Here is a 26,022-nt window from a genome sequence, read left to right on the forward strand (position 1 = left end):
AAATTTCACAGCTGATATCTGCTTACGGCCGCGGCCGCCAGGTGGCGTGCATTGCAAAAACAAAGTGCAATAACACTCAAATGTCAGGCTAACGTCAACATGGCAGTGGAATTGGCAATTTTATAGCGCAACGGTGAACGTGCTGTCAACATACAGCGCGGAACAGAACTTTCTTTTCAAATATTCCTATAAAATAAACAGAAATGTCGTATAAAGTGGCAATTAGAAGCTTTAAAACGTTGAGTTACCTTGGGAGTTACAAAAAAATAAGAGATCGCCCTATAAGGTAAGTTATTATGACATATTAATTTATTTCGTAATTATACTACTGAATTCTTGTACTCGTATTCAAACGATTTGAACATGAACCGGTCTATAACCTTCGAATTTGGTCTTGTATTTCAGTTTTTCTCTTGAAATTATGCGTAGTCTTGAAGTAGTTGACTAAGAATTGTTTAAGAATAGGTATGTGAATTATTAATCATATTGCTTATCAATCGTCATGCGTTCTTTATCAGAAAAAATAAACCGGCGACACAATTTCGAAATTTCATTTACAAATAAAAAAAGGTTAAATGTTAGCTACAAAACTATATAAAAAATATGACCAATTCTTAACAATTTACATTTACATGTTAGCTGGAATTGTAGACTTTTAATAAATATATTTAATTTTAAATCTACCTACAACAACAACTAAACAGTTGGTTTAGTAGCTTACATATAAAATACAAAATGTCCTGACATTTTGAATTCAATCAAGATGTTTAATTGTTAATACATATATTATCTATCTGGCTTGATTTATCTTTTTTTCATGTAATATATTGTGAGCTTTGTAACAAGATTATACATCTTACACTACAGTAAATTAGTAGTAACAGTATTTAAAAGTAACTACAATCTTTGAATACCTATGAATACCTATGTCCTCTTCTTTCAAATGTTAAATAAATGATGTGAAGAGATATGATAAATGTTAAGCTTAAAAATTAATAAGATATATTTTTTATAAGAGAATTAAAAATGTAACTAGTACTACTACTACTACCCATTTAACTTGCACTCTGGCAACTTAAATGAGTAAAATATAGTACAATTTCTCACCACTTCTGATCACTTTTAGACATTTTATGATAAGTGGTTTAACTAAATTATATGTCATAATTTATTTACATTTATGTACATTTCGTAGATACTATTGTGCTGCAGTATTGGGTGCTGGATATGTAGCTTACAAGGAGTTCAAGCGAAACAAAGCCGAGATGAAAGAGTTAATATATTTAAAAAACTATATGGCTGAGCCAATCACACCCTTGCATCAGCTGCAAAAGAATCAGGACGATATGAAGACACAGATGGAGCTTCTGATCATGAGAATACAGGCTGAATTCTGTCGTGCATTAGAAAAGGAAGAAGATGAGGTTTGTATTTTAGTACCGTACCATCACTTTGATGAATATAGACGCTAGAGTCGTATAGACTGTGTGATACATTTATGCAGTAACCGATACAGCATTGTCATTTAGGACTGATTGACCCCGCTATGTTTACTACAGGTTACCTCATCTGAGTTGAAGGTGATTAATAAATAAAATTGCATATATTATGTTGAACTACTAAACATATATATATATATCGACACACATTAGCGATGGAGTAATCTCAAGGAACCTGATAAAGCTAAAATCATTCTCTGAGATGTGATATAGGAAAGCACTGGGCTATAGACATACAATAATTAGGAGTTAACATTTCATTTTTTTTTATTTGTAGGCTTGGGAAGATGAAAAAACAGCTGACGATTATGATTTTGACAACGACATATTTTTACCTTCGCCGGTACGCAACGATCATTATAATACGTATATAACATTGAATTAATTACGAGCTCTGAATACAATTTTGTTATAATTTTTAAACTTTCTGCAAAATATTAATGTTGCCATACAACATTTTTAACCTTTTGATTGCTTGAATTATTTTCGATATAACCTAATTTAATGCTCTACATCGACCGATAAAGTATGTGCTGAGGTATTCAGGTTTACATTCACACCTTCGATACTTGTTCTATGTTTGATCTAGGGCTGTTACAATGACACTTCAAAAATGCTTGATAGGAAAACGTGAATCTTATTAGAATTCGATGACCTCATATTGACATTTCTCTGACGTCACGAACCATTTATTTTATTAACGTGAGCTTGTTAATAAAATAAATTGAAAAAAAAAGAAATTGTTTTATAGTTAACATTGTTGGAACGTAATTTCGTTCTATAAATACTGTTGTATAAACCCTAATTTAATAGGGGGTCGCCTGGAGGGAGCGTAACTCGTTTTCCTTGTGATGATTTCTGCCAGTTCGCTCTACTGTAAGATAACTTAGCCGCGTAAGAGAACTTCGTTACGAAAAACAATAATAACTATACAATTAATACTTACAAAAAAATAATTAAAATCATATATACTACTCTAGAATAATTGTAAATCAACGCTACTTAATAAACCTTATCACTTCTTCAATAATAGTACTTGCGTTCGCTGATTAGATGTCAATCCAAATAAATCTATAAATATGTGAAAATTTCGTAGGAAGCAAAGTTCAAAGTGGATCGTTGGACGCGCAAGGAAGGAGGCGGCGGTATCACTTGCGTGCTGCAAGACGGGAGGGTGTTCGAGAAGGCCGGGGTCAACATCTCCGTGGTGTCGGGTAGACTGCCGCCGGCAGCCGTGCAGCAGATGAAGAGCAGGTTGTTCTTTTATCAAAGAATAACAATACCATTATTCAAACTTATATAATCTACATATTTGTCTATGAATTGATGATTTCTGTGACGTTTCATTTACTCATACTAAATATATGTATCAAACTCAGTTCTATCAAAGTAAATAATTTTAGTTTAATCGATACTTGATAATGTCTGGTTGGGTTTATTTCGCTGAATTTTGTTTTTTTGTTATGTTTACCAATATCAGGGGTAAAAACTTCGAAAGCAAAGAGTTGCCATTCTTCGCAGCAGGCGTCAGCGCCGTCATACACCCGCGCAACCCCATGGTGCCCACCATACACTTCAACTATCGATACTTCGAGGTTAAGGATAAAAACGGTATGGATATACTGCATTCAATCTAGAATTAAAAGTAACAAAGAATCAAGCTCTTAACCTTAATTTATCATAATATTGATAAAGGTTTTTTTTAGAATCTAAGATATAATCTGCTTGCTCTAAATTATTTTATTTATTTGACATTTTCTAAAATTAAAATTAAATCATTTGTTGTGATTTTTTTTACAATGAACATAAGGCAAATGCACCACGTGACACTCATAGACAAAGGCATTATAAGAGGCTGACGGCTATCAACCATGAATGCTTTAAGTCGTAAAGTAACTTCATTTGATATACATGATATACATTCAAACGTATTTTCTTGGTAATCTTTATCAAAAAACTTAAAAAAATATATAATATGTTCATTTGGAATATTCGGTATTTCTTCGTCGTTTCATTAAAAAAATAAAATCAGTTCTTTGCTCTTTTTGACATTTAGCTATTTTACAAAAGTTTTTTTTATTTTTTACAAATTTTCGGCATAAGTATTTTATAATAGGGCGACTCATTTGCAATATATTTTCCAACGATTTTTTTTTACATAATGTGCGTAAACCTCTATGCATCATTGTACTGAACAGATCTTTGACACTATTCTCCGCAAATACGCTACGCGGTATTTATCGATATCGGCCGACCGAGCAAGGCTTAAATTAACGAAACGGTAAAAATAAACTAAGTCACTTATCGGAATCTGATTAGAACATTCCAACTTTGACATATGTTAGATTCTCATTTAGTGCTCTCACATTGCCAGCCTCTGTGAGATATGTCTAGGTGGCAAAGTTGCCTGCACTCCTAAAATAAATTTATAAAAACGTTCATACTTCGAATATCAGAAGTGCACTGGTGGTTCGGTGGGGGCACGGACCTCACTCCATATTACCTGAACGAAGAGGACGCGGTCCACTTCCACCTCACACTCAAACACGCCTGCGATACTCACGATCCCTCCTACTACGACAGGTAACTATTATTATACGAGTACTACTCTACAGGATATCGACAACTTGGTACGTACGTACCCACTCATCAGATATTCAACCGCCAAACTGCAGTACTTAGTATTGTTGTGTTCCGGTTAAAGTTTGAGTGAGCCAGTGTAATTACAGGCACAAGGGAAATAAATTCTTAGTTCCCAAGGTTGGTGGCGCATTGGCGATGTAAGAAATGTTTAATATTCCTTACAGCGACATTGTCTATGGGTGGTGCCCACTTACCATCAGGTGTTCCATATGCTCGTCCGCCATACAATAAAAAAAATCTATCGTTTTCGAAAGACACAAAGTTGCGGACACGTCCAAATCAATAAGTCGCCCTTCCAAGACATTTTCCTATACAGACTTCCTACGATCTAAGGCACTGATTTATGCCACTCGATGGTAAGTGGGGACCATCGCCCATAGACATTGATACCCAGTTTGAATGAAATTGCTTTCGATAAATATTATGTATCAAATAACAGACAAGGAATTAAATTAGCAGCGTTTGAGAATAATTCAATAACAAGAATTTAAATCTCGTTAATAAAATAATCTAGTTTAAATAATATTATATTAAACAGTATAAAATAGAAAGGGACAGATATAGAGCTAAAACTACCTTTCCTTAAGTGACGATTTCTACACGCTTAGTCTACTGTGAGTCGCGTAAAAGAATTTCGCCCTAACCGATTTGTTGGCCTTAATTCTTTGTAATTTGTCCACAAGGGATAAAGCAACCCAATAATCGCCGGTGACGGCTTGCGTAGGTTCAAGAAGTGGTGCGACGACTACTTCACGATCACGCACCGCGGCGAGCGGCGCGGCGTGGGCGGGATATTCTTCGACGACGTGGACAGCCCCGACCAAGACCGCGCCTTCGGCTTCGTCACCTCGTGCGCCGAGGCCGTCATACCGAGCTACATCCCCCTCGGTGAGCGGTCTCCGTTCGAATGTACCATTCAACTTCTCGTGTTTTTGTTTAAAATACCGATTATTAAACCGATATATGATATTTTATTTAAAGTTAAAAAACACAAAGACGACGCCTACGGCTACCACGAGCGACAGTGGCAGCTACTCCGCAGAGGTCGGTACGTCGAGTTCAACCTCATATACGACAGAGGCACAAAGTTCGGTCTGCACACTCCGGAGGCCAGATACGAGTCGATCCTTATGTCCTTACCGTTGAATGCCGTGAGTATGAATTGTACAAAATAATTTTCTTGTAGGGCTTTGTATAAGCTCGTCTAGGTAGGCAATATTTTTTATAGTTATTTTCCAGTTTGAAGGAAGCCAATGGTACTTTAAAAACAAAGATTCTTTAATATAATAAATATGGAAAATAAAGTAAGATGTAAGGAATGGTTAATATTTCTTACAGCGCCTTTGTCTATGGGCGGTGGAGACCACTTACCATCAGGTGGCCCATATGCTCGTCCGCCAACTAATGCCATAAAAAAAAAACAATGAAAACGCTTAAAACACTCATCAATTAGTCTTATACTAACTTTTTTATATTTACATACATATATATAATGATAAAAATAGTTTATGACTAAACTAGCTGAACCTGTTTCTTTACCCGCGCGAAATTCATAAAAAAATTCCCATAGCATACAAACAACCCACGCCACCTCCAATTTTAACCCCTCAAGGGGAAGATTAAAAAAAGTAGCTTACGTCCTTCCCCGGAACTCAAACTTTCTCCGTACCAATTTCCTTTAAATCAGTTCAAAGGTTTATGCGTGAAGAGGTAACAGATAGATCCCTAAATAGTGAAGAATATATACTTTTTTTATGTTAAATGTCAAAATCTACTTGAATAATTCAGTGTTGCAAATTAGGTATTTTATTTTTCCCATAAAAAAATCGTAATGTATAAATTTATGGAGTAATTTATTTTAATGGTGTGATAAAATTTATTGCATCATTTAAAATATCATAAAATTATTAGGATTTGTTCTTATTATTTAAGTCATTATTGCAGTGCTGTTTACAATTCCAGTCAATTAGATAAAGATAAAAAAATAAAAATATTAATATCTTAAGTTTAATTTTACTTTTTGATTATCTATTCTTAAATAACATGCTATGAGATATTAGTTTTCACGGTGTATTATTGTCTTTATTTTTAGTTTTCTGAAGCTCATCTTACAAAAATGAATCATCCATTATAAATGTTGAATTAAATATTATTATAAACAGGCTGCCCTTCTCAACTTGTACATAAAAAAATGGATATAAGTATAATTTTTTATTTAAAAAACTACCTGGAACCTGATCCCAGCACAAACTACCTCAATTCTAAACCATCCAAAACACACACAGCAATTTCATCAAAATCGGTCCAGCCAATTAGGAGCTCAGAGACACTGACATATGTATATATAAAAATGTCTATTTCATTTATTTATAATTTTGAAATTAGTTCAGTAATTTGTGGAAGTATTAAAATCCTGACATATGATACATTTTAATTAATTTATTCAAAAAAATTATTATTTTTACAGAAATGGGAGTACATGCACGAGCCCCAACCCAACTCAGCTGAGGAAAAGTTAATGAAAGTCCTGAAAGAACCGAGAGACTGGCTCAATATTGAAAAACCTAAAAGCACCGCCGCTTAGGTTACCCAATGCATAGGCACCGAGCCACTTTAGGGAGAAGGGCTAGGTAGGTGACCCACCTAGGAATCTCTGCCCTGATATTAAAGTGATCCAGTGTCAAAAAGTGTGCACATATCCTATGGATGCAATGTCAAACTCTCCTGTTATATAATGTAGTGTTAAAATAGCTCTCTTCTGGGTGGATGCTTGAAGGAAGATAAATTGTTAACAAATATTTTTATAAACTCTATTAAATTATTTATCTTTTCAATGAAGTACTTTGTTTTATTTCCGGTACCGCTTAGTTAGTGTGGATATTTGGTTTTAAAATGTGTTTTTATTACCAATCAGTCTTTTATAGCTTAGAAATAGCGTAAAGATATATTTTATAATTGGTCAACTTAATAATGTTTATTAGACGCGAATTTTTGCTTGACATTAAATAATTATTTTTGCAACATGTTATTATAGTCTTTACAGATTATTCTTATGTCAATTAATGATTTCATGGAAATATGGAATATTTTCATGAAATGTATTTAGCATGCATATATATTTTTATAAGAAAGAATACCTTAAAATAACATACATACATTAAACTTTATAACCTTTCATTCATCATTCATCCCATACAGAGCAATCTCTTCTTAAATGGAAAACTTTAAATTTAATTAAAAATGTGTGCGAGATCATTATTATTAATTAGGTAGTGAAGGCAAAAAATGGAATAAAATTAATTGTCAATGATATTGTTAAAGCAAAATATTTTGTTCTTAAGAAATATTTGTGAGATTTGATCAAAGTAAGAGGTGTTTTACCTTAAACTTTAAACAAACAATAAGTGCTTATCGATTATGTTAAATAACAAGCTTATGCAATCTCTCATTAAATGAATTAAGAATTATTTATGTTAAATGATGTCACACTATGACTATGTTAATACAATATATTAATAAATTATTCCCAACAAACAGCAAAGTACTTTTTGAATCACATAAATAATGTGTACTCCTCATTTATATATAGCAACACGAATAGTCGTCAAATGTCAGCTGTCATTTATGATGGCCGCAATATTGTGATTTTGGTATGTCGTTTTGTGATGTGTTTACTTGGCATATTTTATCGCTTTCCACTGAAATCCACACCGCGTCGCACTGCCAGAATAGTTTTTAGAAATATACTAGTTTAGTTGATAAACTGAAATTTTAAATCGGAACCGCATAAGTATGTGGCGCGCGTAACGGATGCATCGTTTCCTACATTCTTGTGCCATAAATGTATAACGTAACGTTTGTTTCGTGATGTTATTGCGAATTGGGGCCGGGTAAAGTTGGAAGATGCCTTTCAAGCTGAAGTTGAAAAAGACGCGGCAGTACAATGTTGCATCGAAGAGTCTTTTTGTAATAAGCGTCGAGCTGTTGGACGGCGGTGTCGCAGACTGCACGTTGTCTGTGGACAGCACGGGGCAGGAGTGTCTCGACAACGTGTGTCAGCGACAGGCTATAAACCAGCCAGAGTTCTTCGGTCTCCGATATATAAACCGAAGTCAACAACCGCGATGGGTGCAGTTGGATCGACCGTTGAAGCTCCAATTGGACAAGTTCGCTTCATCCCACCAGCTATATCTGCGTGTTATGTATTACGTGATATCTGGCACGAGTTTGATCACGGATGAAGTTACCCGTTACCACTACTTTCTTCAGTTAAAAAATGACTTAGTCGAGGGTCGTATTATCTGTGATTGTCAACAAGCAGTGGTGCTCGCGTCGTACAGCCGACAGGCTGAATATGGCAATCACGACAGGGAACGTCACACCGTAGAGTACTTAAAAAATCTGCTAACATTTCCAAAACAAATGCTGGATGGAGGTCAAATAATTGATGGCAGTACACTGGCGGAAACCGGGAGGCTGGAGTGGCTCACTGCTGCTGTGATTCAACATCACATGTCTTTACACAACATGTCACAGGTCAGCGATACAAACATTTCATTCAAAAATAATTCTTTATTCTAAATTAGTAGTAATAAGTTTAGAAAAAAAATATAATATATGTACCTATTAACACCAAATTATTATATAACTAATTATATAGAAAGTTTAATTTTGTTTTAATTACAGAGACACATTCCAATCGTAAATCTATTTCATATATCTTCTAATCTTATAGCTAGAGCTATAAGTCTGTATGAGTGTCTTTATGAAAACAGAAAGTACATTGTAGAACATTTTAATTTTGATATTATCAATTTATGTACAGTTATCCAAAAGTTATTAAAACTAAATGTGTAATTCCCTAGCTACTGATGTTTTATAATTGCATTTAAATACTTAAAGAAATACACATTACAGATAAACAGTGAGATTATCATATTCATAAATATTTGTATCTTTTGCGTTGGAAACAAACTTTACATAATCATTGACTTGTATCCTCAAGATAATACTTTAATATGACGATTAATGAGGATTAATTAAGTTTAGGAAACAATTTAACAGTTCATGCTCTTTTTATGTGGTGTTTTGACTGGTTATTAGCTGATCAAGATAAAATATATGGTACAAAACCATGGAGTTAGTACTTGTTGACTTTCAGGCAGAATATTATACAAGTTCAATTGTACTTGATTGACATTTGTTATAAAAATTTCGAAAAAAAAGAGTAACTACTGAATCGCATGCCGATTCTTATTTACATACAAATATATATAGATAAAGCATTACTCATTGTTGTAGACATCTGTAATACATATTTGTAAACATTCTTTCAAATAGGCTCAAGCCGAAGAAGGTTTCATCATGACATGTCAGCAGTTACGCGGCTACGGGCAGGAGATGTTCATGGCGCGAGATAAACGGGACCAGAGCGAAGTTACTATTGCTATCTCGCTCACTGGTATCAGAGTACTGACTGATACAAGTGACACGCCTCACTTTTACAGGTAAGTTTATATGGCCAGTAGGTGCAGAATTAGTGAGGTGTAGTTGAGTTCAACTTAACAGAAAAAAATGCTCAAAGAGTAATGTCGTTGAGATACGAGAAATTAAGAGTTATATGAGTTTAATATTTTTTAAATGTAGCCAAAGAAGGTTAGATTAAAAAATGTTTACTTTAAAAATTTAAAAAACAGCACTGCAGCTGCCCTGAGTCATCAAATTAATTAATTTATAGCCAGTGTCACTCAGGGTGATGTAAGGTTTTTAAAATACCACAACTACAATCAGCTCAGGCATTTAAAAGGTATGGTGGAATAAATAAACCCACAGACATACCTACATGTTCCATGAAAACATTCCACCCCTTTTGGACAATAGTGTGAAAAGCTTAAAACATAATTCCTCGTTCATCATTCGTCATTATCATAGAACTGTTAGAAATATTTTATGCCAGGTGGATGGACATCACAAATGTGATCAATCACAAGCGCACCTTCAGCATCGAATGTCAGAAGCAAGGAGAATCTGTGACCTTCACGCTACCGAGCCCTGAAGATGGGAAGTACGTGTGGCGGATGTGCGTCCATCAGCACACCTTCTATATGAAGCACCAGGAAGCTCTCAGCGTTTCAATCGATGAACATCGGCCGAAGTTCCAAGTAAGTTACTATAGACGAAAAAGTTTTTATTTTATTTAAAGATCATCAATTCATTAAATAAACATCGTTCGGTTAAAACAATTAAGAATTTCGTGATAGCACGCGGCTTTGAGGACGAATGCATAATAAATAGAAAGAATACGAATATGTTTTATTGATACAATAACGGGTCTCGGAATATTTCCGCCCATTTACATAAACTCGCAATAAATTTCAACGGTTTAACATTGAAAAAATTGGGAGTCAGTTTCTGTCTATAACAATGTTATGCGGAATATTATTAAAAAATATCCATTTGTAATATTCAAGAAACGCTTCGTTTGGTTTAATGATAGGGTAATTGCTACGAGGCGTTATTCCGAAGCTACCATTGGTGTAACCAGTTCAGAAGGTTCAGAATTCTATGTAGGTGTATTAAGATAAGAATTACCAATGCTTCTATAAAAATGTGTGTCTAATAAAATATCTTTACTATCCGTAAGCAAATCTTGTAATAAAAATTGGATAGTTGGCAATGAGCAGTGGTGACTGGTTACCATCAGGTGGCAGTTCGTCGATCGATGCCATGGAAAAAAGTGCGTTTTAGCGCTTGTGCCCTTTTTCATTTTCATTGGCGTTATATATCACGCTACAGGGTTTCAACCATGTTTGGTTTTAACCACGTGAAGCAATAAATACTACCATACTTTACCTGGATATTTAAACCTAGATTCCTGAAAACTGTGGTTTTATGTGCTTCTTTAGGCAAGGTGTTCGCTTCAATAATAAAATTCCTCGAATACTTTTATGCGTTGCCAATTAATAAATTTAAATAATATGTTTTACTTGCTGGTAGGGCTTTGGGCAAGCCCATGTGGGTAGGTCACGCCCACTCATCAGATATTCTACCGCCAAACAGCAGTACTCAGTATTGTTGTGTTCCGGTTTGAAGGGTGAGTGAGCCAGTGTAACTACAGACAAAAGGGACATAACGTCTTAGTTCCCAATGTTGCTGGTGCCTTGGCGATGTAAGGAATGGTTAATATTTCTTATCTTATTATGCTCCTCCGCCAACACATGCCATAAAAAATATATGTTAAGAACTTGATTCATGAAGCGTATGTTGATGATAAGAAAGGGTGGAGCTAGTATTCGTTGATTTCAATGCGGTTTCGTAAGTAATCATTTAATTATTGTACATATTTAACAATCTAAGTAACTTATTTTCGGAAAATAATAACTACTGAATTTCTTGCCGGTTCTTCTCACTACACCGGTGGTACATATAAATTAAATTATAATTTCTTTTCAAAAGTGCTCGCTAGATCCTACTTTAATATAGTACATTTTGATTTATCACTGCTAGACCAACAACGTACTTTCCTGGTAAAGATCCATCCATGTTGAAAAGTAAAGTCTACTAATAATTGATCGAGAAACATAATTATTCATAAAATATACTTTATCCGTGTAAGCTTTTACAAGCACCTTTGAATCATCATTTTACCGAACTATATTCAGGGGAGCTGCCACCGGAATGTAGATTCTAGTTAGTATTTAAAATAAAAAGTTATGTCAGTTCAATACAATTATATTTATATAATATATCGCGCCTGGAAGTCAACGTAATAATCATATACGTGTGATATATGAATCAAATGTGAAAACTTCTGCGAACGTGCCATATTAATTAGCCGTTCCCAGCGGCCGTTACGGTCAAGTGACGGAGTGCTGACTGCCGAGTGCGGCCTGAGCGCCGAACGATTTTATATAATTAATATTTATGATATTTAAATGAGACAATATCTGGATTGCGCTGATTTGATTATGTTTTTGACGAATGTATATCAATCTAGATTCCTCTCTTCTAGGTCCTCTGTTAGGTCGTCGTATCCTCGACATATTTTTTTATTTATTGTAGGTACATAAGTATGGCTTTCAATTTTAATTTCTTAAAATAAATTATAATATTATTAATAATAAAGCAACAAATTAATTATAATAGCATTAAAATATACTGAGAGCAATCATCAAACTTATAAATAAAATAATTAAAAACTCTTTGATAACTATTACTGTTCTTTAGGGCATGTTACCATATGTCGGCTGTTAAGTACTCTTGGATACTATAATATTATTTTTTACGCAAGAAATCTACTTTCGGCTAAAGTCTCTGAAGTTTGTTATTTAGGCGCCATTTTGAATATGCTTTTGCCAAAAACGCAGTAGCGTCTAAAATATCGTACTATGTATAAAAAATTTAATAATGATCGGTCGAGTAGTTAAGACGTAAAAGCGTAACAAAACGAACTCACTTTCTCATACAAAATATTAAGTAAGGATTTAACGAGTAATCGGATAATTATTTTCCATATATCTTAAATAAGCTATATCTTATATTGAAGCTTAAAACTATGTAATTGCTTTAACTTTCCAAACGAATTAACAAATAGTAGCAGTTCCAGTAAGATTCTCATGTTCCAGTAGCTGGAACATGAGAAACAGTAGATTACGAGATCAGAACCCAAGTACCACTTGGAATTGAGAAGTAATCTTTCATATGTATTGCGTCCAAGATATAGAAATACTAACCTCGATAGATAAGCGTGGTGGTGGTGGTGGTGGCTTAATATAGGTACATATTACCTTTTTAAAAAAATATATATATTTCTAGTCGGAGACAATGTACGGCACACTTATGATATCAGGTTTAAACATTTAATTCACAGAAATTAATTCGATGATCTAATTTTAGGAAGCCCAGTAAGAAATAGAATGGCTTCAAATCAAAGCACCCTTGACCCGGTTCCGCAGCGATAGCGAGAATACTGATTGGAATTTTGATTTCGATTTAACGAACAGTAAATTTGATATGTTGTCATTAATATTGTCATTATCCCTTTTGCCGTAGTTTAGGACTCGTCAAGGTTACTGGTTAAACTCATTTTTATAACGATATTTAGTATGGTATCATTTAGTTAAGTGACACGTACACACGGCTGGTCTCTTTTTTTTAGAAGAATCTCATATCGGATAAAAATTTCAAAAATTCTTCTAAAAAATGTTTTGAGGTTATTCTATCGTCAGGAAGATTTTTATCAGATGCAGGTTTCCTAAAGATGGTTTTAATCACCAGAATCGTCATTAGATATTGGTTAAAATGGACTTCCTAGATTTGAACATACATAAATGCCTCAATGGTCTAGTGACATAGAAGGCCGTATATCCTGAGGTCCAGAGTTCAAACCACGCGTCTAACCATTAAAAAGATTTTGGGTGTATTTTTTGAATATGTAAACTCGTCGGATTTTGGACGTAAGGGATTAGAGAGTGAACAAATGTTTCCGCACACACTTTTGCTCGATAATGCACAGTCGTCGCTAGCGTATGATCACCGTGGTCGTCATCGGTCATGATCATATTACATATAAACAGATTATATCAACACAAGTAAAGCTAATTATAAAATTAATTGTTAAAAAACAATCAGTGAGTTGGAACAAAGAAATCTTGAAGCTGAGAATTACCGCTAAAAGAAACTCGACAAGTTTTTCTCTAAATTAATCATGGCAGTTTCTAATTTATTGTTAATTGTTGATATGAATCGGCTTTAAGCAAGTTAATTGATCATTGTATATAACATACGCGACTCGCACACGGCTGTATTAACCCTACATTGCATACTGTACCACATATGGAACAGAATTGAAAAAATAAATATCTACAAAATCAATGAATTTTAGTTGTTATTTTTATTATTTATCATGTCTGGACACTCTATAAAACCAAATATATATTTATTTGACACGATTTAAAAAAATCATGCATTGTAGGGTTAAGATAAGCTCCAAATACTGAGCTCGCTGATCAGGAATCTCGAACCTCGCTCATAATTCGCCAAATTATATCATTATTAATAACAAGTAGTAAGAATTTATGGCTGTATGTGAAGATAGTTTGAATCTTGAGTCGAAATAAAGTGCTTAGGTGTTAGCAGTGTTACGCTCCCATGGACTCATGAGTAAAGTGAAGTCGGTTGGTCTTCATAAAACGCGTGGAATGGTCTTTTCTTCAGATTTTGACTTGAGAGTGAATATTGGGAAGCGGACGAGCAAATAAACTATCTGATGGTAAACGGTTACCACTGACATTGGCGCCGTAACAATTTTAATCATTTCGTGCCATTAACCAAGAGGACTAACTCTTACTTACTTGCTCTACTGGCTTACTCACGCTTCAAGCGGGAGCACAACGATAATAAGTGATACGTCTTGTCGGTAGAATATATATAATGAGTGTTATATTGTAATATACTACATTTTTATATAACGTGTTTTTGCTGTATATTATCAATCCATATTGTTTAAACACTGGCGTTGGTGAGTGTGACAAAGCACCTAGCATGTGGCGTCCCGCTCTGACGTTGAATTCCAATGAGGGTAGCGAGTTTTGTGCAATACTTAAATTCCAATTCACCCTCGTAGTAAAATATAAAATTGTGACCAAATCTCACGAGGTCACGATCGAACTCTCGCATTGGCAACTGACAAGCAGTTCAGGTCTGGATACTGAAGCAAATGAGGATCAATTAAAAATGCTACCTCTAACAATGTCGTGTGAAAAGTTCAATAACAATGAAGTCTTCACACCGGGCGTCGAAACCGTGGCATCTCCAATACGACAATAAGCGACATGCGTTCCTTTCGTGTCTGTGACGTATGACTATTTGCCTGTACGCTCCTTATTCCCGTTATGAAATTATCCTACATTTATTTATTCATGTATCATTAAATATAATATATCTATATCGTCGGAAAGGAAGAAAATCTTAAGCGCCAAAACGGTATTTTACAAAAATGTGCTCTAAAGTTTTTATTTTAAATATGATTTCCCAAAAGGTCCATATTTTTCGCTTCAGCTTTTCTTCCTTTTCAAGTGATATATGTGTATAAAAATGAATGCTTTATTTGAGATTGAAAGACCGTTTGAATTACCTAGTAATTATCGAGTATTAAACAGTAAAAAAATACTAGATCTATCTGAAGCCCGTCTGGGTAGGTACCCTATTATCACATATTGACAGCAATTCTTAGGATTTTATTTGTGGTTAATTATTTGCAGGGCGAGTAAATTAGTGTCACTATTGGCCTTGTGCCTCTAAAATAACATCTTAGTTCGCAAGATCGATGGTGCATCGAAGTTGAAAGGGTTGGTTAATATTTCTTACAGCGCCATTGTCTATGGACGATGGCGACCGCTAACCATTAGGTGTCTCATTGGTCAGTCCATCTATTTAGTTTAAAAAATATGTAATTAGCCGAGATGGCCCAGTGGTCAGAACACATGCATCTTAACCGATGATTTCGGGTTCAAAACCAGGCAGGCACCACTGAATTTTCATGTGCTTAATTTGTGTTTATTATTCATCTCGCGCTCGGCGGTGAAGGAAAACATCGTCAGGAAATCTGCATGTGTCTAATTTCAACGAAATTCTGCCACATGTGTATTCCAGCAACCCGCATTGGAGCAGCGTGGTGGAATATGCTCCAATCCTTCTCCTCAAAGGGCCTTAGCCCAACAGTGGGAAATTTACAGTCTGCTAATGTAAACCCGACAGGGATTTTGTAACACCGTAAAAGGAATTTGTAATGTATTATATAAATAAATAATAAATAAATAAATAAAATATAATTATATACACATACTTTTCTCAGTTACCTAGTATGTATCGACCAGTGTTAGATATTAAAAAACTAAATTTCATGGATGTTACAAAGTGATGGCGGTACTTCGCTTGGCGTGTTCGCATCGCTCTTGCTTCATGAGCATTCATTTTTTAAATAACACAGAAAATTAATAGCAAATACGTGTTTTTGTCCACTGCGTAGATAATATTTTTATACATTTGAGTCATTTTCAGTTCAGTCCGTGTATGTATGACGTGTTTTATTTGAGAATAAACTAAATATTTGATCAAACAAGGCGATATCGCTCAAACATAACTAACTAAAGTTCCGCCTTTAGAATAATTATGGTGTAAAATGATTAGTATTAACGATATACTGTACCTTCAGCCTATTCTGATCGAAGTAGGATTAAAGATAAACGAACCTTAAACTTCTTTTTTATGGTATTGGTTGGCGGACGAGCTGATGGGCCACCTGATGATAAGTGGTCACCACCGTCCATTGACAAAAGCGCTGTAAGAAATATTAACCATTCCTTACATCACCTATGCGCCACCAACCTTAGGAACTAAGATGTTATTTCCCTTGTGCCTGTGATTACACTGGCTCATTTCTCCTAACCGGAACACAATAATACAGAGTACTGTTATTTGGCGGTAGAAAATCTGATGAGGGGGTGGTACCTACCCAGACGGGCTTGCACAAAGCTCTACCACCAAGTGCATTTGCAGACTTATACATTCCATGTGCTTTACAGCACTAACATCACTATATTTACTTCAATTTAACACCCAAATTTCAGATAACGACCTTTGACCATCACATTTGAATGTGGAATGGCATTTTTTTCAAAATCCATAAGATCTCGACCAATAATATCGCGCCAATTCAAGGTCAAACTTGTTTATTTATTAACTCCTCTTATAGTTGGAATAGACTATGGATAAAATTAATTGCGGTTGAAATTATATTGATGATTAGAACGACATAGTTAGCTAATTATTATTTAGTTGAATTATTTCCTCGTATAGCATTCGTGCCTCGATTCAACCACTATAATTATATTAATAGGCCCGTGTCATACTCAAGTTAAATTACTTAGTTAAATATGGTGCACACAATTTAATTTAAAAAAAACAAACAATCTATCGTCAATTTGGTGAATGTATTCGGTTATACGACATTACAAATTATTAAGTTTGCGTAAAGGTCATTTTGGCGTAGCAAATAAATAAATATCGATGATTTCGAAGTCACTTATTTCGGATGTGATCGGTTGTACGAATTTTGCCGATGCTACATCCGAGTTGTGTCGTACTGTACACGTATAGCTCGCATTATCGGTTGAGTTTTATGATTACTGCTGCACTAGTTTGGTTCGTGGCGTAAAGCTATGTAGCCTATAACCATCATCAATAAATATTATAAACATTATTAAGTCCTTACTAATATCATAAATACGAAAGTCAATTTGTTTGTAAAAGGTTACAAGGTATCTTAACCCTGCACTATGCACGACCCCAAACCCTCCATACCTTTCGAACGCAGGTGAAGCCGCGGAAATTATGTGTTATATATCTATAATATGTTACCTCAAATATGTACTAATATAAGCATTACGGTCATTGAAAGCTGTTAATCTAGAATCGGTTTGGAATAAAAAATACTTTTTTTTAGAGGTATTAACTCAATACTGACACAAAGTGTATGCTCATATCCTAAAGGTCGACAACGCACCTGCAGTGCACGCGACAAGCCTTCTAGAATGGCAGATGTACATGAGCGGTGATAGTCATCTTCCATCAGATGAGCCAACTGCCCAAATGCACCCTATGACCAAATACATATATACACACACGAAATTATTCGTTTCATTCCCAAAATGACATCAACTACAATGATTCAATGCTGTAAATACATATTTATTAATTATGAAAGGGGCATTTATCGGGGCCATTTATCGTTGTTAGAACCGTTGATGAAAACGTAAATCATTAAACAAATAGATAGTACACTTTAATGAAATCATCAGTCGGAGGTGTGTCGTGTATCGCATGCTTAATCAGATAACATCGGCGGTTCTATTCGCCGCATAGTTTTATATAAAAAACGACTTTATCGCTAAATGAGGAAGGCACGATGAAAATTTAAATTATCGTTCGAACATGCTAGTATTTGTAAACGGCATGAATAGCGTGTTGATTAATCTGCAGTTCGTCAAACTCAATAGTGGTAGTCGTATCTCGGTATTACGAGTGTGATAAACCTTGAGAGATTCCTTTTAACAACTGTTACTTACTCTAGCCCGTGGCTGTGCACGCATTTATAATATGCTAATGTAAAGAACCCCTTATGTTATCTTTTCACCAGAGCTAGGCCTCTGTAAAGGCCCCTCTGCTCCTGTGATTGTTGATGCACTGATGGCATTGAATCGCAGTCGTTTTACACGTTTTGTAAAGTACTTATTTCAATGGTGAAGTCGTGATTATTTATTAAACACACACAACAAACAACAAACAACATTGGACACCATGAAATACATTACTCTGATCCCAGGTAAGTAGCTAAAGCACTTGTGTTATGGAAAATCAGAAGTAACGACGGTACCACAAACACCCAGACCCAAGACAACATAGAAAACTAATGAACTTTTTCTACATCGATTCGGCCGGGAATCGAACCCGGGACCGCGGAGTGACGAACCGATGAAAACTAGTGTACACCCTACTCGACCACGGAGGGCGTCAAATATGATATGATATAAAAACAATTCATATCCCAAAGCATTTGGGAATCATGTAGCTTACTACTAGTGACAAAATTTTAGATACATACAAACAAACAAATTTTTATCTTTATAATATTATTGTGAGAGCCTAGATGGCGAAGTGGTTAGAACGCGTGCATCTTAACCGATGATTTTGGTTTCGAACCCAGGCAAAAACCAGCATGTGTTATATTTCAACGAAATTGTGCCACATGTGTATTCCACCAACCCGCATTGGAGCAGCGTGGTAGAATATGTTCCAAACCTTCTCCTCAAAGGCAGAGGAGGTCTTAGTCCAGCAGTGGGAAATTTACATGCTGCTAATGTAATATTATTGTATATTAAAAAAACATAACGGTTTGACACCAATGTATTTTTATCATATAATTAATTTAATTAATAACTGCTAGTTGTCTACGCTTTCAATTGTTGTATAAGGTTCCGAACGCGATCATTCATTGCTTTATTACGACGACGTTGTCAGGAAAATTAATAAGGAGGTATGATCGCGTTTATAACTCGAATGTATTTAGCGGGTAGCATACACCGCGGTAGTTTTGAGTAATACACATAACAATAAAAATCTAATTTGTATTATTTTTTTTGCTTTCTTTACTTATCTTAATATCTTTACTTGGTGGTAGATCTTTGTGCAAGTCCGTCTGGATAGGTACCACCCACTCATCAGATATTCTATCGCCAAACATATCGTGTTCCGGTTTGAAAATTGAGTAAGCCAGTGTAACTACAGGCACAAGGGACATAACATCTTAGTTCCCGAGGTTGGTGGCGCATTGGTGATGTAAGGAATGGTTAATATTTCTTACAACGTCGTTGTCTATGGGCGGTAGTCACCACTTACCATCAAGTGACCTATTTGCTTGTCGGCCTACCGATATCATAAAAAAAATCGCCTCACGCACACAAGTACTTATTATAAGCACGAGCGTCACTCACTTATGCTAATGAACGCCGATAATAATTTCGCCTTCGCTAGAAGTAGTTGTACACATCTACTTTTTGAGGAAGAATGGTGGAAATTGACGAAATGTCTGGATTTGTTTATTATAATAACTCTTGCTTATTTAATTAGTCTCTGTTAAAATAGCAGCTATGATCAAATTTATATCAGGAAGACATTGTATAACGAGTTTCATTGTCCTAGGAGCATGGTCTATCAGAAAGCCGCGAAGAGCTGGACGTTCGAGAGGTAGGCAGCACGTCTCGCTTGGAGCCTCTAACAGCGGCTCATCGAGCACATTCAACCTCCTGCCTGGAACTGGCAGATCATCGTCCGCAGCCCAGAAACAGGTAATTTTTAAATTAAATGGAATTGCTTTTTAAAAGCGCTAAAAGTTTGTAAGATTAGAGAAAGTTGTACACGACATTAATTTATCGGGAACTGAGCGATGTGATGTGAGCGCAAGTATATTTTAAAGTTTAATGAATTATATTTTTCTTTGCAGAGCACTTCTTCCATCCTATCGCCCAGCACCTGATTATGAAACTGCAATCCAACAAAAATATCAGCAACAAAGAGCAGAAGCCCAACTTCGATATCAGAATCATCACGCACATTCCCAACTCCTAAACACAAATGCACAGCCCTTGGTGTATGGCTCTCACCCCGATATCCACAGGGTTCACTACCCTGATGTCACCAGACACACGGTTTCCGTCAACCAAGGGGTTGCAGCCACAGACGACTATGCTTACGGCCTTAAGTTTGTGGGAAACTACCCCATGGCTGTCAACCCCAACGTACAAACCGATCATGCAATGCACTATGTGAATGTATATAAGCCACCACCGCCATACCCGTCCAACGGCCTAGCGTCTAATTCGACTCCAGATCTAGCCGTAGCCAGTCAGGCCCTGAATTATCACAGGGGCTACATCAACTCCCATGTCTCCGGATCTAGTCCCGATCTAGTTTCAACGCGAACAGCTTTAAATAGACAATACCTAGGATACGTCAACCCCGCAGGCCACAACGTAGTCAACTATGGTCGGCCGAATATCCTCCCTGCTACTCACGGTACCTACAACAATCTCACATCCGTCCTGGAACCTAACCCTCATATCATTATCGATCCCCATCACATATCGGACAACATACAGAAGGTCTACGACGAGAGAGGAAACATAATGTACTCGATGCCGATGAGACGAATATCCTACCAGAGGCACCTGGTGCTGCCTCAGCAAATGAAACACAGCGAGGCTCAGGAGCCTATATACGAAAACGTGCCATTACCCTGGCAGAACGAACACGGGAAGCTGACGATGAGAGAGCGCGCTCAGAGTCTGACGACCACCGACGAGATCGCTCGACTCAACGAGCGAAACGGCAGTCATCCCGCGATAAACAACAACGGAAACGTCACGCCCAACATCAACGTGACCCACTACGTCACTAGAATAGATAACGACAGTCACTACGTCAACGCGCAGATCATAAAAGGCGTCCGGGAATCGAGCGTGCCCAGGGAGACGACACTATCGACCAGGTCGATACCCGAGACGGACTCGATGCAGAACGTTTCCCACGAGTTGGAGAGGGTGTCGTTGAAAGACGACAAGGATTACGACGAGACTCCCTACCAGAGCCTGTCGACGCACAAGCTGTCCAACAACAATACGATCAGCAAGTCGGTGGACAACGTGACGTCGATAAGCGTACCCGACATGCGGGCGGGAGACACGTCGGCTGACAGTGCTCTATCGAGTTCCATCGTGAACTCGACCTACAGCACTAGCATCGAACTGGAGGGCAGCAAGACGAACATCACCAAGGAGAAGAAGAGAAGGCGGTGGGGCATGTTCATGGGGAGGGGGAACAAGACGGTAGAAGTGAAGAGTGCGACGCTCGGGAGGGACCGCGCGAAGGCGGGCCAGCCGGCCAACAAACACAGGTGGTCCACCGGCCTCCCCAAGTTCCAGCCTCTACCTCCAAGTATTACCAAAGAAACTTTGGTGAGTTTTTAAATTAGTATTCCTTTGAATTAAGAATAATTTTACAGAAAAATCAAACAAACGTCATTTGATACACAAAAATTTGCTGTCTATTTTGTTTTTTATATTTTAATTCCTCGAGTTATTACTTATTAACCCACAAAAAAAGCATTATAAATATATTTTAGACGGGTGTATCTTATTTTTATGACATAAATGCTATCGCGCCTGGCGCGTAGTTTATCAACAAACATCGCACCTCGCCTCGTGATTCATAAATACCAATCATGCATTCAAATCACCGACGCACTTTACATTCATTATTGAACAATAATTGTTGCAGTAAAAATATAACGGAAATCCATTCATCTCTATAAAAAACTCTTTTAAAATTTTATTATCATCAAAATCTTACTAATACAAAATCTCGGACTTATTTGAATTTTAAAATGTTTGATTCTATGCTTTTATAACTGGTTCCTACAGTTACCAGCAGCTTCGAGTATCATCCAGTAAATGCCGTGACATTTTCATTGAACGTGCATCTTAACCGATACTTAATTTGTGTTACCGCCGAGCACGAGATGAATTATAATTCATCTCGTGCTCGGCGGTGAAAGAAAACATCGTGAGGAAAACTGCATATGTCTAATTTCAACGAAATTCTGCCACATGTGTATTCCGCCAACCCGCATTGGAGCAGCGTGGTGGAATATGCTCCAAACATTCTCCTCAAAGGGAGAGGAGGCCTTTAGCCCAGCAGTGGGAAAATTTACAGGCTGCTAAAGCTATGTAATACGGCTCTTAAGAAGAATGCACGTGAACAATTAATGTTCACAATTCCAAGATGTACAATTTTTGTTTAACCCCATTTTTTTTATGATAAAACTCACTTTTTACGATGAAACTCCAAAAGCTAAATAACTATTTTTACCTTCAACCTTGAATATATTTTTAGCAGATCGTGTGGTCTCTTATATTTCATTTGTAATAGTAAAAATTATTGTTAATTGAATTGTATATTATAAACGGACTATTAATAATTCCTGCTCGTTTTCCTTTCATTTGTTTTGCTGAGCTGCATATAATTTGACACTGCAAAGAGTCGGTAACTTCGTGTCTCAGTCTGTCTCGCCCCCTTTCAGTGCCAATTATTAGAACGCAAAATGTCGGACGAGCAGCTCGCATTCGCCTTCGAGCAAATACCCAAGGGGCGCGAGGGGGACGCGGAGTACCGCACCGCGCTGCTGCCGCAGTACGCCGCCCTCAACGGGTTCAGCGTCGACAACATCCCCTACGAGGACAACCGGGTGCGGCTGCAGCCCACGCCCAGCAATCCCCACGGGTACATCAACGCCTCCCATGTCACCGTGAGTGTTCTCTTTGATATTTACGCTCAATGAAACGTTCATTGATCATTGACTTAATTCAGTCATAAAGGAGGATAGAGCCCGCGGATTCGAACCGAAAGTCGCCAATTCAAATCCCTACATGACAAAATGTTTTTTTATGATCTCAATTTATATGTATCGCGTGATACGCAGGGAACGAAAACATCGTCATTAACATGCATGCGCCCCATGAAATTCTGCCGTGTGTATCTGTGTGAGTAAAGAAGGAGATCGGTTTACACAAACGTCGCTCGTTCCGGGCAGATGACAGTGGGCAGCTCGCAGCGGTTCTACGTGACGGTGCAGGCGAGCGGCGCGGAGCAGGCGGCGGCCGTGTGGGAGTGCGCGTGGCAGGTGGGCGCGCGCGTGCTGGCGCTGGCGGCCGCCGACCCGCCGCGCTACCTGCCCGCCGACGGCCGCCCCGCCGACTACGGCCAGTTCCAGGTGTCCTGCGGCCGCTGCTCGCGCGCGCCCTGGGGCGGCTCCGTGCGCGTGCGCGTGCGCCGCGCCACCCGCACGCGCACGCTGTGGCACGTGCACTACAGCGCCTGGCCGGCGCACGCGCACGCGCCTGCCGACCTCGGGGGATTCCTGGGTGAGTCGCGTTCGCGTTCGCGTTCCCGTTCCCGTTCCCGTTCCCGTTCCCGTCTAGATGACGGGCGGCCGGTGAATATATAGAGTACCGCGTAAAAAACCTGAACTCGACCGGACCCTCCTCGTGCTGCAGACTTCCTGTCGGAGGTGAACGGCCTGGGCGAGGCGGAGGCGGCGGCGGGCGGCGCGCTGGCGGCGGCGCCGCTGGCGCTGTGCGGGCCGCGCGCCGGGCCCGCGCTCGCCGCGCACCTGCTGCTGCACGTGCTCGACACCAACCAGGTACGCCGCCATCAGCCGTCCGGCGCGAAGACCACGCTGCGGGCTCATCTAATAAATAAATTAATTCGTAATGTTAATATCATCTGTGATTATTGACGTTAAAATATTCCTTAGGAACTGGACATTCCTCGAACGATCGGCCTCCTCCACCAGCAGAGAGCGAACCTGATAGAGAACGTCCACCAGTACAAGTTCCTCCACCAGATCCTGCTCCAGTACTTGAAACGGTCGCGCCTCATATGAGGGCACCGTGAGTCACGACTCAAAACACACTAGATCTTATTACGAGTAAATCGATACGAAGTGCCTTTATAAAGTATTACGTGAACTTTATTTACACCGGAAATAGTTTAGACTTTTATGTGAACATGGTGCCGAGGCCTGCCTGTAATGTAACATTCATTTAGTGATGTCTGTCCGTCTGTTTGTTGCGCATTCTCGGCCAAACCGCTCGAGTGAATTTGATGAAATTTGATGAAAAGATGAAAAAATGATTTCGTGACGTCTTACATACTCTATGTGACTTGCTAATCTCTTCTGTACAATGCACTGCACAACACTATTCTACTCAACGACTCAAGTGGATTAGACATAATACAATCCATAATTAATATCATAGTTTCTTTATAGATCTTTAGCAATGACGTCGTAGCAGAAAAATTTAATATCTATTTAAATAGTACTGTATTTTTATCATATTTACCATTTCTAAGTTAAATTGTTCATTCGATCAAGGAACATTCTGTAAACGGCCGGATATTAGACTAGTCTAATATCCGGCCTTACAAATCAGTCTGCGTGAAAGCCTTCCTTTACATAAATTATAATATATATTGACACGAGAATCCGGCCTGACTTAGTACTGAAAAAAATCATACAAAGTTCACCCATAATTTTTTTCCCCTTAAAGTGGACTTATCCAAATTTAACCTATAAATATAAACTAACCGATGAACCATTGTTTAATTTAAAACATGGTGCCAAATTCACACGAACGATGACAAAACGATTTGGTTCATATTTTTCTTTCTCATAACAAGATCGCGAGTGTTACGTTACAGGCGAATGATACAGACCAGTAGACCATAAGTTTATTATTTATGCTCAAAATAAAAAATTAAATTTATGATTAATGAAAAAACAAATAACAATACAAAAAAAATACTATTCCTTATGGTTTTGCTCAAAATTACAGCTCCACCGTTATTTTATTTGCACAATAAAGTTTAATGTTAAAACGCGTGCCAATTATGGAAACCTGTATCAATGGCGGAAAAGATTTCGGTTAGTATGGTTAGCAAAAACATTATATTATCTTTTTAATTATTGAAATCACTATGAAAGTGGATTCATAAATAACATTACTAATATTATTTCTGTATTAAGATTAATTTGAACTTGTTTTGGTGTGAATTATTAATTATATTGCATTGATATATTAATTACTGATTAATAAAAATCAATTTATTTCATTTTCCCTTATTCAATGAAGATGTGTGTCCGGAAAATAATATACTATGACCTGAAATGAACCGGCGAATAAAAATAAAATGTAATGAGAAAAAAATTTACAAGAGAGATTAGTCACCATAAATGTTTTCCTAATGGGCACGGGTAATTATATAATTATTAAATGTACTGCACTGATATCTGTATAAACGACTGACGCTCGCCTTCCACCTTCATCTAGTTATTTTATTTTTTGTATATTTTTGTATTTAAACTTACTAATCGAGTTGTATATTTTAATGTAGTTGTTTGTTTTTGAACTGTCGTGTAGTTTGTATAATCAAAGTATTAAGTATCGTGATGTGTGCCTTATATTTATAAATATGATGTTTCTCTTAAACGTCCAAAGTCTATTTCATACTGTTAAAAATATTTTAAAGTATTTTTGTGTCAAAAAAACATATTTAATTAATTATGAAAATTATTCTTGACTTTCAAAAAAGAAACTGGTTTAGTCTGAAACGGACATTAAATCCTAATTATCTGAACCATATCACTAACTGTGTGCCTTTATATTTTATATCACTTTATTATAAAATAAATTAATTAACAAATATA

At 37.0% G+C, this 26,022-nt stretch overlaps 2 protein-coding genes across 3 annotated transcripts; both read left to right on the forward strand.

The window, feature by feature from the left end:
* The first annotated feature begins 28 nt into the window (after window positions 1-28).
* Window positions 29-6,980, forward strand: LOC125066706 (oxygen-dependent coproporphyrinogen-III oxidase). Of its 2 annotated transcripts, XM_047674935.1 has the most exons (9): window positions 29-286; window positions 1,196-1,424; window positions 1,777-1,842; window positions 2,596-2,753; window positions 2,980-3,110; window positions 3,956-4,082; window positions 4,867-5,030; window positions 5,124-5,293; window positions 6,610-6,980. In XM_047674935.1, the coding sequence occupies exons 1-9, from the start codon at window positions 204-206 to the stop codon at window positions 6,724-6,726; spliced, it is 1,245 nt and encodes a 414-aa protein (XP_047530891.1). In that variant the 5' UTR covers window positions 29-203; the 3' UTR covers window positions 6,727-6,980. The 2 variants fall into 2 exon arrangements, with proteins under 2 accessions (XP_047530891.1, XP_047530892.1); XM_047674936.1 differs by lacking the exon at window positions 1,777-1,842 and having other exon boundaries at window positions 33-286.
* Window positions 6,981-7,775: 795 nt separating this feature from the next.
* LOC125066873 (tyrosine-protein phosphatase non-receptor type 14) lies at window positions 7,776-25,850 on the forward strand. The gene is made up of 9 exons (XM_047675180.1): window positions 7,776-8,678; window positions 9,483-9,649; window positions 10,099-10,303; window positions 19,902-20,047; window positions 20,203-21,712; window positions 22,837-23,061; window positions 23,347-23,677; window positions 23,810-23,955; window positions 24,070-25,850. The coding sequence occupies exons 1-9, from the start codon at window positions 8,046-8,048 to the stop codon at window positions 24,196-24,198; spliced, it is 3,492 nt and encodes a 1,163-aa protein (XP_047531136.1). The 5' UTR covers window positions 7,776-8,045; the 3' UTR covers window positions 24,199-25,850.
* The last annotated feature ends 172 nt before the right edge of the window (window positions 25,851-26,022 follow it).

This window comes from Vanessa atalanta, chromosome 10, assembly GCF_905147765.1.
Source record: "Vanessa atalanta chromosome 10, ilVanAtal1.2, whole genome shotgun sequence".
Taxonomy (NCBI): Eukaryota; Metazoa; Arthropoda; class Insecta; order Lepidoptera; family Nymphalidae; genus Vanessa; species Vanessa atalanta.